This window comes from Camelina sativa, chromosome 7 (genome assembly GCF_000633955.1).
Source record: "Camelina sativa cultivar DH55 chromosome 7, Cs, whole genome shotgun sequence".
Classification (NCBI taxonomy): domain Eukaryota; kingdom Viridiplantae; phylum Streptophyta; class Magnoliopsida; order Brassicales; family Brassicaceae; genus Camelina; species Camelina sativa.
In genome coordinates this window covers 23,468,986-23,483,001 of record NC_025691.1, presented here as the reverse complement: position 1 = coordinate 23,483,001, position 14,016 = coordinate 23,468,986, and the positions used below count along the sequence as shown (strand labels likewise).

General features: G+C 34.1%; 3 protein-coding genes across 3 annotated transcripts; 2 read left to right on the top strand and 1 right to left on the bottom strand.

The window, feature by feature from the left end:
- Positions 24-2,362, bottom strand: LOC104702167 (transcription factor MYB34). The gene is made up of 3 exons (XM_010417996.2): positions 1,997-2,362; positions 956-1,085; positions 24-847 (listed from the first exon to the last, which is right to left on the bottom strand). The coding sequence occupies exons 1-3, from the start codon at positions 2,127-2,129 to the stop codon at positions 274-276; spliced, it is 837 nt and encodes a 278-aa protein (XP_010416298.1). The 5' UTR covers positions 2,130-2,362; the 3' UTR covers positions 24-273.
- On the top strand, positions 6,185-12,531 carry LOC104702166. The gene is made up of 6 exons (XM_010417995.2): positions 6,185-6,699; positions 7,150-7,218; positions 7,316-7,421; positions 7,604-7,699; positions 9,434-11,379; positions 12,342-12,531. Exons 5-6 carry the CDS (start codon positions 10,094-10,096, stop codon positions 12,529-12,531), a joined length of 1,476 nt encoding a protein of 491 aa, XP_010416297.2. The 5' UTR covers positions 6,185-6,699; positions 7,150-7,218; positions 7,316-7,421; positions 7,604-7,699; positions 9,434-10,093.
- LOC109125251 (glutathione S-transferase T3-like) lies at positions 8,319-9,475 on the top strand. The gene is made up of 2 exons (XM_019227130.1): positions 8,319-9,275; positions 9,434-9,475. Exons 1-2 carry the CDS (start codon positions 8,319-8,321, stop codon positions 9,473-9,475), a joined length of 999 nt encoding a protein of 332 aa, XP_019082675.1.

Genomic DNA, 14,016 nt, shown 5'->3' with positions numbered 1-14,016 from the left:
TTATATGTGTAAAAAAACGATCGTAAGAAAAACTGTAAACCTTATAATGAAAAAGTCCAAAATAAAATAGGCTCATACGCATGTGTTCGAGAGAACAAGAATCTCAGAGCAAAGTAAGTAACAACTGTCAGAGTTGTTTAAAAAACATTGACCATGCATGTCATTTAAAGTACTAAAGGCAGTTGCTTTTTTTTCAGAAATCCCACATCTCCACTGTCTCTGTCTCTCTCTCGTCACACTGAAGAAACTGATTAATCAGACAAAAGATGTGATTCAAAGGAGGAACAGGTCAAGCTGTTGAGTCTCATCATAGAAATCAGACTCGTACAGAGCGTATGGATCCATTGTTGATGAGTAGTCATCAAAAGCCACGAAGCCAGGCGGCGACGTCGTAGTGGTAGCAGCAGAGTCATGATCACAAGGCAGTTCACGAATATTCAGCTTTTCATCAATATCCATGAAACAAGCAATCATTTCATCCTCTCCCATGCTTATCACCATCTTCTCTTCTTCTTCAATCTCGGCTTCTTTTGGTTGTTCAGACAATATCACAGTCTTGATCCTCTCGAGTCCGTGTCTTCTCGAGGAGATTCCAGCAGCGAGCTTGTTAAGAAGACGTGCTGAGCCAGTAGCAGAGGAAGAAGAGGAGGAAAAAGAAGAAGAACAAGGGCTCGGTATAGGAGACGACGTCGTTGAGGAGGAGGTGACATCGACCGTGAGGCTTTTTGGCTGGTGGGTCATTGGATTGATTCCACTTTTAGCAAGTCTTTTCTTAAGACATGAGTTCCAATGGTTCTTTATGTCATTGTCTGTTCTGTTCGGCATTTGCTTAGCTATCGCTGCCCATCTTGTAATTAAAAAATAAGAAGAAGACCATATTACTAAAATAATACTAACACCACAATAATGATTTAAGGGTGGGTTGGTAGCATTTAATCACAATAATAATTTTTACCTGTTACCAAGAAGTGCATGGTGTTTCATGATTTCTTCTTCCTCCTGCGGAGTAAACTTGCCTCTTTTAATCCCTGGCCTCAAATAATTCAGCCATCTTAACCTACAACTCTTTCCACATCTTTGCAGACCTATTTTTTTTATAATGCATTTAAAATAAAAAGTTTTATCATAAATTATTAGATCTAACATGGTAGCAAACAGAGAAGTTACAAAAAAAAAAAAAAGTTTGAACCTTCTTTTCCATCAAAAAAAGAAAAGAAAAGAGAGGAGTAAACACACAATGAAATAAATTATCTGATACTGGCTAAAAAAAGATCATAATTTAAGAGATTTCTAGAGCTTTACACACTTGTACACGATAATATATAAATAATCAGAAGAAATAGGAACAAGGGAAAACACTTGGCTTTCATGGGTTTCACAGATTGCGTTTAGATATAATATCATCATTTCCATTTTCCACTCTGTCGAATCTGATCTATAGAAGGTTCTACAAATTTATGAAATATTATAATCGGACAAAAATAATCTAGGACATTATTTTGTAATGCATACACAAATTTAACAACCTAAGGCTCGTAATTAAGAAGATTATGATTGCAAAACTATTTTCTGTAAATTTCATGTACTCTTTAATTTACTCCCCAAAAATAATACATATACATATATAATATAAATGTTCACAAACGATACAATATGGATGTCTGTAATAAATCTCTTCAGAAAAAGATTATTGTGTAATAAATCTCTTTAACAAAAAAAAAAAATTATTGTGCATAATAATTAAAAAAAGAAGAAGAGATTATTGTGCATAAATCGAGAAAATTAGAACCAACGAACCAAATAGATAAAACAAAATCTACGGTCCAAATCCGACAGAAACTGGGAATCTTATAAAGATCTTCCTAACTATTTCAAAGCCCCTAACTTCCAAAGAGAAACAAACACTGACCGTACATAATGTATTTATGTAGCATAGTATATATAGAGACGACCGTACACAATGTATATGTAGCATGGTGTAAGTATAGATGCATACCGGCTCTCTTAGGCATTGAACCCCACTCGCCGAGACCATGTTCGTTGATGTAAGCCACAAGCTTCCGGTCTTCCTCCCCCGTCCACTCTCCTTTCCTCATCCCGTCAACGTCTAACCACGTCGTCCTCCCCATAGCTTTTGTTTGTTTTCTCTCTCTCTCGTGAACCACACGTATCACTTCTCCGGTCGATTTGAGTCTTCTTCTTCCTTTTACTCAATCAGATTTGATGGGTCTAAAGATAAGTGAATTGTTGTTAGTAAAATGATTTTTACATACTCTTCAGATTAGGAGACTTTTATTTTTGTGAGGCTCTCTCTCACTCTCTCACTTATTTAGAAGTAGAATGGTCTTTCCAAGAGTGTGGAATTATGGGTGTGTATATATATAGTCCCTTCCATATTTTTATTTTTATTTTTATTTTGATAAATTATTTCAACCGTTGGATTCTTATGTATGTGGACATCTTGATGGTGATATTTCCTTTCATTTCTTGATTCTTATACGTATATTTTTTTTTTGTTATTCCGAATATGCAACATGCCTATTCCAAGAGGTTAAGTCACACATATATAGCGTATTCACATCACAGGATACTAATGATCATTCCTTTTTTTAGCACTGTATTCGAAAAATAATTAAACATATTAACAAATTTTCTTGTTAATTTGTTGTGTAAACTTCAGAGCAATAGTTGTTTATATAGTATTGTTTTGATTATTATCGACTTCAAGTATTTACTGAATACAGTACTTTTATTTATTTGAATGAAGCTGTGTTTAATTTGTGTCCTTCTCGTCCTACAACTTTCTCACTGTTTTAGGAATTATAAGCTAATATATCTTTGAAGCTTTTGATTGACCACAAAGAGTCAAAGACTAATACATATATATTGTTTACCTAGCTAAAATTGTTACTTACGCTTGGATAATCCATCTTACAGCACGTCTAATTTAGTTTACACAAAACGTTTAGCACCATATATACTTTAAATTAATTAAACGAATCGTTTAAAACCTATAACAACCTCAAGAAGCTAAAACAACCTAAGTATTACAAATGCTTTGGTCAAATAATTAATAACCGCATACCAAAATTTATAGTCCGGTGTAGATCAAACCTGTTCTCGTCATGATCCTTATCATGACCCAAGAACGTGTGTGTTTAGTTTTTATAATAAACACCACATGTGTCAATTGTGGTTGATCTAAGATACTACTACTTGTTTGTTTGTTGTGATGAGAAATATACACCTCAATAGACAGACCAGTTCATATTGATGTCTGAGAAACAACAGCCCTAAACAACTTTATTACATTTCGCTTTCTCTTTTTGTATGGTATTTTAATTGCTTAAGCACACGATTTGGAGGTAACGACTGTTGAAAAGGTGAACTTTATATAATACACGTTGGTGAATAACGAAGAAAGTGTACGTACTTTGGTAAGTGTGAAATCTGCAATTATCTGCAAATATAAGTAGGACCCTAAATAGTAAAAATAATAAATGATTGAAAAACAGCATAATTTTAACCTTTCTTTGTGCCTTTGTGGGGTTACGCGGAACTATATATTAAAGTTTATTAATATCTTGATTTTTTTCCTAGGAAATAAATTTATTACATTCACATTTACGAATTTACCTGAAAAATGGTTCCTGTTTTGATGCATAAAACAGAAAAAGAAAATATTTGAAAAGGGAAAATGGTCCATTCACTGTCAAATGACACTGTCCTCGTGTCGAGACTTTATTGGTGAACATCTTCTCGATTTGGTTTTGGTATATATATTGACGTGGTTCGTGCTCTCGTAGTTTTCATAATTTTCCAATACACACGTTGAGATTTACATTATCAATGATTTTATTTCTGATTTATTGTGTTGATTTTCAAATCGTTCCTCTCTTTCCTTTAGACAAAAACCAATAATGTTACTGAAAGTGGTGACTTGCTCTTTTACGAAAGCTACAAAACATATTAAGGTTGTGTGGTACCGTATCAGTTTTCCCATCTCGATCTCATAACCCACCCACCCAATCCACGGTTTTTGGATATTTCGATTTATTATTGTCATGACTCTATATACGAATATATAGACAGTGAGACATCCTCCCATAAATGAATCTTCAGAATTGTTATCTGCAAATTTGATGGGCTCCAAATTTTATTTGTTATACATCCACCTCGCTACATTATCAGTGAGACAATTACTATAACAATTTAAGCTGAAAGTTTTTTATTTATTTATATCAGCATCATTTCATTACGCCTAATAACGCCGTATCTTTTTGACTAATAATGTGAACATGTCTTTCTCAAAAGTTTTTTTTTTGTTTTTTTTTTGCAATCACACTTTGAAAGAAATGGTTACAAACAAAAAAAAATTCGATATACTGTGAGTTTGTCTGAATCATCCATGTTAATTATTGTAGCCACTGATAGTACATACTATGTGTATATTTGTATGACATTCCATATAGGGTGGAGTAAATCTTGATTGGACATTTGGACTCCATATCAATTAAGTTTTTTAAAAAAAATAAAAAAATTGGAATATCTTCAGAACTTATTTATGTTTTCTATATTATAATATATAATATGACATTGACTTTAGGCTACAATAAAATAAAATTAATACGTTTTCCAAAAGACATGTTAAATATTAGAATTTTACGTAATAACTATAAATCTATATTCATGGGGTGTTTCAATACAATTATTGTATATTTGATATCTCATGATGGGCCCTTCAACGGTTTCACTTCATGGGGACCTCTTTGGGTGGTGTAGTCAGTGGTCACACACACAGACAGTCACACTCTAGTCTCTCTGCTACTGTGTATAGCTCTTGAATCCGCGTTCAAGAAAACGCGCATTTCTATTTGCCAAGAAATTTCACGTTTAAGAGGTTTTTAGATAATGGAATCATTCTAGCTCAATCGCGTCCCTGTCGTCTTTTTTTATTTGTTTCTTTTGAAAAAAAAATGTCTTATCTTCATATCTTGTGATTTGTTAAAACTTGTAACTTTTGTTGTTGTATATATGCAACTTATCTTAGCGAGTGACTAACCTATATGTGTTATTTATACAACTTTTACATTAGCATCTACAACAACTTTAATTGCTACTATATATATATATATATATATATATATATAGTTTTTTCTTTTTTTTTGGTAAGGAAACGGGAGACGAAGGCTACTATATATAGTTGATGATACTTATAGAGATATGGAGAAGATTTATTTACCCCTGCTCTTTTCCAAATAGACCCATATAAGCCGAGGTCCAGAATGTTGTTGGTTGATGGGAAAACCTCTCTAGCCTAATAATATAAACTTTTGAAGCGCTACAATTCCACTATGTAGGTGATATCTAGGCATTATTTCTCATCCGAAGTCGTTGAACCGAATCCCACATATGTAAATTATATAAATTTGGATTGATTTTAGTTTCTCCTCATAAATAAATCGGTAGGAATTTGGATTTGATTCGGTAACCAGTTTTATTCGATTAGAAACCTCCAAACCGGTTGGTTTCAGTATGTCCTTATTGTACATAACTGGATCTTTTGTTTGTTTTAAAATTTGATTAAATTCCGAATGGAGAACATCAAACTAAAAGGCCAAATTTAACACTTATGAACCAAATCAAGTTTTTACTAGAAAAATTCAAACTGAACTGATTAACCAAATTTCCGAATGTCATCTATATCTACTAGCTACAACATAATCACGTACCTAAATTTGAATTCGACATAATTGAAACAATATTTAAATCCTTAGAAATATCTCCTTTTGGTTAAAAAACATATATACATTTCCGTATTCCCATTCAACGCCGCGTGATCGATCTATATATATGGAGTCTTGAGATGATGAGAAATACGGAAACAATTATATCTCTCAGGTTTGTATTTCAATCAATGTTTTCCCCTACTTCCACGTGCTTATATTTTTTATATATTATAATAATTTGAATTCATTTTGTTAATTTTTAAAATGATGTTAAAGTATGTTGAAAATTCTCACACAGGACCATAACATTTGCAACGATAAATATATAGTTTCTTGATATTTTCATATACGTTAAAAAAAAAAAAACAAATCTGAAAAGGGGAATTTAATTACAAGCAGAAGCAGGAAGGATCATGTCCAAACGCGTAAGGTGGAACAACGATAACTTATTAGAGCATGATTACTGGTGTAACTCTTTGGGTTACTCTCTATATTGGGCCCCAAAAATGTAATATTAAACCCATTTTTTAGTCCAAAACACAGAGTATCGGTTCCATGGGAAGGTTTGGGAGAATCACCCTAAGTCACGCGACGTGGTCGTTTGTGATTGGTTGATTGAGAAATATAAAAGGTAAATTTTTTTTTTCCTAATTTTTTTTTCATTCTTTCCCGATTCTCACTCGTCTCTCTCGTCTCTCTCGTCCGTCGGAGATAAAAGCCGAATCAACAACCATCGGAAAAATCAACCGATTACCATCAAATCGTTGATTTTCCGGCTAAATCTCGATGGTTGTTGGTCAGACGGAGGGTTATTGGTGACTGAATTGGCGTAATTGGGGTTATCCGTTTCGATTTGCAATCTTTGGCGACGGCGAATGTTTCACAGCGGTGGGAGCACGATGGCGTACGATTGGTGGGATAACGGCGGATGTCCGGCGAGCTCCACCGTCTAGCGAATCGGTGAGAAACGGTTCGTCTTTTGATTTTTGATTGTTTGTTTAAACCCTAATTTATCACCGGTGGTCTTTAATTTTTAGGGTTTCATATTAATTCGATTGTTTGTTAGAATTATTAATATTTGCTGTCAATTTGACTTATTAGGCATCGATTATGAGATTAATTTGATGTTCACTTCAATCCAGAACGTTCCTCACTCAAAAAAATATCACTTCTAGCTGATTTAAGGTTCTTGGATCTATGTGGCGCTCAGGTTGGAGTCAATGAATCCATTTATTTGGTTGCATTTGTCCTTTTTCCTTGGTGGATAGATAGATGAGTTTATTTGAGATCTTGGATTATCTTTCACCGTCTTGTAGAGTATAACTCAGGGATTTTGATTGCTAGCAAATCCATAGTACAGATTATATATGTTGTACCTCCCTCGATGCTTTTCATTCCAAATGCTTCTTCAACATGGCAGGTGTGTGCGTATCACAGATGAAGGTGTGATTACCATGGCTAATAGTTGGACCTCCCTCGAATTTCTCAGGTATTATTCTTTTACAATTCTAGAACTATTTTGCTTTGTTGTTGTTGTCAGTGACTCTTTTTGCTGACACCATCCAATGAAAACCGAAAAATTGCAGCTTGTTTGGGATAGTAGGAGTGACTGATAGATGTCTAGAGACTCTCTCGCAGACATGCTCTGCTACACTCACCACTCTTGATGCTAATGGCTGCATCGGCATCAAGGTGTGTACTGTGACTTTTTCCCTTTTACGTTGTTCTTACTCTACTTGGTTTGTGGGTTTGTCAAGAAATTTTATGGCTTTCTATCGGATATGACCTTTACTTTGTTCTGTTTTTCTATTTCAATTGCTACTAGCTTTTTGGTTTCTGGGTTTTTGCTATTCATTGTGTGTGTGTGTGTGCAGAGTAAGTTAGGAGGAGGAAGCCAGCAGCAAGGTCAGAGAGTAAGCTACAACAAGAGTAAGCTCACTCTTGGCTTACGGACAGTCAAAATTGATAAGGTATGGTCCTATATCTCTCATATGTTGTTGTTCTTGTTTTTTTGAGTTGTGATTGGGATGAATGAGTTGGTGTTATAGATTGTTCTTGTTCTTGTTCTAACTTGAAAAGGTTTGGTTTTATAAATTGTTTATGTTTTTTTATAAAACTGTGAGTTCTTGTTCTATATTGCTGTTTTCTTTTTTTGCTCTAGTGTTTTTTAGTCTTTTTGAAACCCGATTGTTGTTCTTTCGCTTGTCTTGATATTTGTTGTGATTTTGAATAAAAAGCATAATTACACTGGTTTATTGAGAAACATGATTGAATTTGAAATTAGTATTGACTTTAAACATCAACTTTTTGAAAATTTGGTACACAAGTAGATTTTCTGAAAAGTTATTCAGTTGTCTACTCATAGATTTACTGAAAAGTTTTTCTCTTCACATGTAGATTTACTGAAAAGTTTTTCAACTAAACACTCATTAGCCTTTTACTCAATAAACCTTTACCTTTTGTTATCTAACCTTCAGTTTAAAAGATAAACTAACCTTGAGTTCAATATAAACCCTCATTGTTAAACAATATAAACCCTCAAGCTACAAACTCTTTTCGTTAAACATAAGCTTTCATTAAACAAAAACAATGGATCCTTATCGTTTGTCAGATGAAAATTTTGTTGATCTTTTGAATTCTCAAAAAGTTCTCAACGTTTCTGATAATCCTAACCCTCCACATTCTGCTCAATCCTCTCAGCCGATTCAATTTAGCAACCCATTCTCTTCTGAGCCACCCCACTTTACCTCAACATTCTCTTCTCAGCCACCTCATTTTAGCTCAACATTCTCTTCTCAGAATCTTAACTTTAGCCCAGCATCCGATACTGAAGACTGTATTGAGGTCGAAGAGACTGAAGAAGACGGAGGCAGAGGAAGTAGGAAGAGGTGGACTGCAGAGGAGGATGTCAACCTCATAAGTGCTTGGTTAAACACCAGCAAGGATCCAGTTACCAGTAATGAGCAGCGGAAATATAGTTTCTGGCAGAGAGTTACAAGGTATTTCGAAGCAAATGGTGGATCAGCTGGTTCAAACGCAAGAGGGCAAACACAGTGTAAGGCTAGGTGGAACAAGATAAACCACCAAGTCAACAAGTTTGTGGGCTGTTACGCACAAGCGTGTACAAGAAGGAAGAGTGGAGAATCAGAAGATGATGTCTTGAGAATGGCTTATGAGCTTTTCAATAACGACATGAAGAAGCCATTTCTCCTTGTACATTGCTGGAGGGAGCTGAAGCACGATCAGAAATGGCTCACAGAAGAATGTAGCCACAAGCGGACTAAGCTTGCATCTGAGGCTCCTACTTCGAGTAATGATGGTGCTGAGAAGAGGCCTCCGGGAGTTAAAGCTGCTAAGAACAAAGGGAAGAGACCGACTGTTAGTATTGATGTCGAAGATGGTTCTGTCCATAAGTTAGACAAGATCATTGCAATGAAGGATCAAGAACAAGCAGCTAAAGAGAAGCATGGCAAAATGAGATTGCTAAACAGCCTGCTTAACAAGAGTGAACTAACAACTGCTGAAGTTGCTCTTAGAGACAAACTCGTAGATCAAATGTTGACAAACATTTAGGTTTCAATTATTATCATTTGTTATGTTTAACTCTTCTTGTTCTGTGTTTAATAAGTTTAACTCAATTATTTTATGTTCTGTGTTTAATAAGTTTTGTTGTGCTTAACTCTACTTGTATTCTTTTGTTTCAGGGTTTCGGGAACACAAATGTAGCTGTGGAACATGTCATGTGAAGAGAAGAAGTTTGCTTGATGTGGAACATGTCACGGATTTGGGAAACATGTCACGGATGTGGAACATGTCACGGATGGCTTGTGTCTTTTGCTTGTGGAACATGTCACGGATAGTTTGTTTGCTTGTGTCTTTGGCTTTTGAGTGTCGGTTAGGACAGTATGGCTTGTGTCTTTTGCTTGTGGAACATGTCACGGATGTTTTGTTTGCTTGTGTCTTTGGCTTTTGAGTGTCGGTTAGGACAGAAAGGCTTTTGTCTTTTGGTTGTATTTGTTTGGCAAGGACAGTCACATGTGTATTTGTTTCACAAGAGGACAGTCACTTGTGTATTGCTTTTGGTTTTATTTTAACCTGTGAAGTTGTGTGTTTGCTTGTATCTCGAGACTTAAAGTCTATATATTGATGTATCGTTCTTTCCCATTTGCAACCAACTTTGCATTGTGTTCCGATTCTGTATCTTTTTTTTCTCTTCACCTTTGCATTGAAAAGAATCAACCTCCTATTACAAAAAAATATTTCTCTATCTATTACTCAAACTCCTATCTTCACTACTCAACTCTATTACTCATTCTCTACTAAATCCAAATATAAGCCTACTACTATACCCAAGTTACCAAAAAATGTCTAATTGGAGTTCTGATGAAGAAATTGAAGAAATGGTAGAGGAGGAGGTTGATAGTATAGTGGAGGAGATCCAATACAACTACACTCACCCAGAGGTACCACCAGCTCCAATAATCCGAAGAGTGCACATTGAGAGAGACCGCGAAGAAGGCCACATTCGATTGTGGAATGATTATTTTAGTGATAATCCAACTTACACTAACGCTATGTTCCGTCGTCGCTTTAGAATGAACAAACTATTGTTCCTTCGTATTGTTACCGCTGTTGAGAATGGAGTCCCATACTTCAGACAAAGGCGAGATGCTACTGGAAGGCTTGGTCTTTCTGCACTTCAAAAATGTACGTCAGCTATTCGTTTGATGGCTTACGGATATTCGGCAGATGCGGCGGATGAATATTTACGACTCGCTGAAACAACCTCCCACAAATGCCTTCTACATTTTGTAGAGGGAGTTATAAATCTATTTGGCAACGAGTATCTCAGAAGACCTACAGCGGAAGACCTCCAACGATTACTGAACATTGGAGAACATCGCGGTTTCCCCGGAATGATAGGGAGCATAGATTGCATGCATTGGGAGTGGAAGAATTGTCCCACTGCATGGAAAGGACAATATACACGTGGATCAGGTAAACCGTCAATCGTACTAGAGGCTGTGGCATCACAAGATTTATGGATTTGGCACGCCTTTTTTGGACCACCGGGTTCGTTAAATGATATCAATGTCTTGGACCGCTCCCCGGTGTTTGATGATATCCTACAGGGCCGAGCTCCGAGAGTTAGATACTTTGTCAATGGACGGCAATACAACATGGCGTACTACCTCACAGACGGTATCTATCCCAAATGGGCAACTTTCATCCAATCTATTACACTTCCACGTGGTCGAAAAGCAAAACTCTTTGCTCAATGGCAAGAAGGATGTCGTAAAGATGTAGAGCGTGCATTTGGAGTCTTGCAAGCTCGATTTGCAATCGTGAAGAATCCTGCACTTTTCTGGGATAAAGGAAAAATAGGAAAAATAATGAGAGCATCTATCATCCTGCATAACATGATAGTGGAAGACGAACGACATGACCACAATTTCTACGATCCAACAGAATTCCATCACAGAGAAGGAAGCGGAAGTTCTCAAGTCGATTTATCATATTCTACAGATACGCCAACAAATCTACATAATATGATGGTCACTCGAAATGATGTTCATGATACAGAAATGCATGATCTTTTGCAAAAAGACTTGATTGAGCATATCTGGCAAAAATTTGGTGCAACCGCACAATAAATCTTATTCCAAATTCTGTTTAATATGTTTAATATTTTGAATTTTGTAAAATATGTTTAATATTCTAAAGTTTGTAAAAAATTGTTTCAATTTGTAAAATATTGTTTTCTATTTTATGTAATATAAAAAATTTAAATAATTGTTTTATCATTTTAGATAATTAAAGTTTGATAATTAATAAACAAAAATTAAAAAATTATTATTTAAATGTCTAAGTAACCTATTTGGGGTTCTCTAGTAATAGGGTAATTTTGCTTAAGTTCTCTTAGAATTACTTAACTTAATTTATGATTATTTATATAATTAATTAATGTGAGAGTAACCATGGTGGGTTACTCCACTAATGATGCTCTTAGGCTTCCCATCAGTCATCCTCTAATAGGTGTCTTAAATATTAATTAATAATAATTTTATCTAAAATCTTCCACTAACTTCTATTTATTTTTTTCTCTTCCATTGATCATCTTTTACATATGAATGTCTTAAGAATAAAAGAACACAAATATATTACATTGTTGATTCTTTGACAACAAGAAAAAAAAAATCTCAAACTAGAGTTTTGATTCCAAGTGACACCTAAAAGCTCCAGTACATGAAGACACACAAGCCAGTTGTAGATAGGAGAGTGAAACACCTTAGGAAGTTGATGGTCACCAAGTGGAGGACTGAGTTGCAGAGAAAAAATCAGCAAAAGCTCTCTCCGGTGCCAAATCCTGCAGTTTGCAAAGCTCTCTTCACCATCTTTCTTATACATGGCGGTGATTGTGTTGATTTCTCGTTTTAATGAGCCAAGCCTTGATTCTTATACTGCTTCAGGGTTTTGAGGCTTCGACAATGACACAACAGCTTCTAACACCAACGGCAGCCTTGATTCTTCATCTTATGATAAGCTTCCTGCTTATTTGTCTCGAAATATTCATTAGAAGAGTAATGTGATCAGTTCATCAACTACACACAGTCGTATCAACATTCTCACAAAGCCACCGAATAGTTTGGGTTTGGGGGATGAGAGAATGGCCTTGTGGTGCCGCCCAAACAGAATCGAGGCCATTAGGCCAAATGGGTATCCCAAACTCACATATCCCACCACTTGCTCTACTTGCTCCACCGCTGATCCTGCGATTGGTGCACCTGAAATAGAGTCATAACTTCATTGTGTTTCCTTTTACAATATACATAAGTTGGCGTGAGATGTCAAATTTGACTCGAAATATTCATTAGAAGAGTAATGTGATCAGTTCATCAAACATCAATTACACACACTCGTATGAGAATCGGTCACTATGATCAGTATGGGTATGAGTACGAGATGTATTACTGTAGTATTCATCTACAAGTTTCTTATTTGTTCTTGGTTCTATTCTCAGCAAGAAATAAAGGAAACCCCTGTGACAAACACGTAAAAGATGCAAGTTCACCAACCAATATATGGAGACACAGAAAGTAATCCTAGAACTGATAATTTCATATTCTTTAAAAACTTCTGAAATGATTCATATCAATTGCACTTATGCATATGTACTAGATTAGGACCCGCGGCACACCGCATGACAAGTTATTTATAATTAAAATATTTGAGTTACTTCCTCCGTTTTAAAATATAAGATGTTTTAGTGAAAATACACATATTAAGAAATAACCACTTTAATAAGTTTAGCCAATCATAAAAAAATAACTAATAATAAAAAATATAAAAGTAATCTAAAAAATAAATAATAAAAATATAAAAGTAATCTAAAAGTTATCTAAAAAGTTGAAAACATCTTATATTATGAAACAAAGAAAACCTCTAAAACATCCTATATTATGAAACGGAGGGAATATAAGTTGTTTTTGTTAAATATGTTATAATTGTATAATAATTATTAATTTTATGGTGTAAACCATAAAATACCGCAATATAATTTATTTTTTAGATATATTAATTTTCAACTTAATTAGATACATCTATTTCTTTAATATAGACTAGATTATGACCCGCGGTATACCGCGAGACAAGTTTTTTGTTTTGTTTTTGTAATGTACTATTTTAATACTAATTTTGCTAATATAATTTTTTGTTAATTTTAGTGATTTAGTATATAATTAGTGGTATACCGCACAACAAATTTTTTTAAATACAATCTTAATTAAATCAGTTTGATTCGATATATTTTATATTGTTAGTTCTTAAAATAGTAAAATAAGGATTTAATATGTATTCAAGTATCATATTAATAATATTTTATTTTTTAGTATTATCAATTCAATTATGTAATATCATATAACCCGTCATGTAATATAACTCGTTTGTATTATTTTAAAAATTGAATATGTTTAAATATTCATAATTTTAAACTTTTTATTAAGTTTAGATATATCAGTTATAAATTATAAACTTCTTAAAATTCTATAATTTACTATAAAAGGTAAATTTACTATATAAGAAAATTTACAATATATGTATGTTGAACACACACTTTTTATATTAACTGAATAATATATGTTCTTTTAAAAAAAATCAAATCACAATATATGCAGGAAAAAATATACATTTTTTTTCAACCAAACAAAAAATATATATTTTTATCAACCTTATGTATTATATGATGATTCACTACATTTAAATTTTAAAATAAAAAATAAAGATAATA

Bases quoted from the DNA above. Each gene is read 5' to 3' on its own strand.
- LOC104702166 (XM_010417995.2), top strand. From the start codon at position 10,094: ATGTCTAATTGGAGTTCTGATGAAGAAATTGAAGAAATGGTAGAGGAG. The intron at 11,380-12,341 runs ATAAATCTTATT...AACTACACACAG, and splicing joins AAATTTGGTGCAACCGCACA to TCGTATCAACATTCTCACAA.
- LOC109125251 (XM_019227130.1), top strand. From the start codon at position 8,319: ATGGATCCTTATCGTTTGTCAGATGAAAATTTTGTTGATCTTTTGAAT. The intron at 9,276-9,433 runs GTAGATCAAATG...CTTTTGTTTCAG, and splicing joins TTGCTCTTAGAGACAAACTC to GGTTTCGGGAACACAAATGT.
- LOC104702167 (XM_010417996.2), bottom strand. From the start codon at position 2,129: ATGGGGAGGACGACGTGGTTAGACGTTGACGGGATGAGGAAAGGAGAG. The intron at 1,086-1,996 runs GTATGCATCTAT...TAAAAAAAATAG, and splicing joins TTCAATGCCTAAGAGAGCCG to GTCTGCAAAGATGTGGAAAG. The intron at 848-955 runs GTAAAAATTATT...TTTAATTACAAG, and splicing joins CATGCACTTCTTGGTAACAG to ATGGGCAGCGATAGCTAAGC.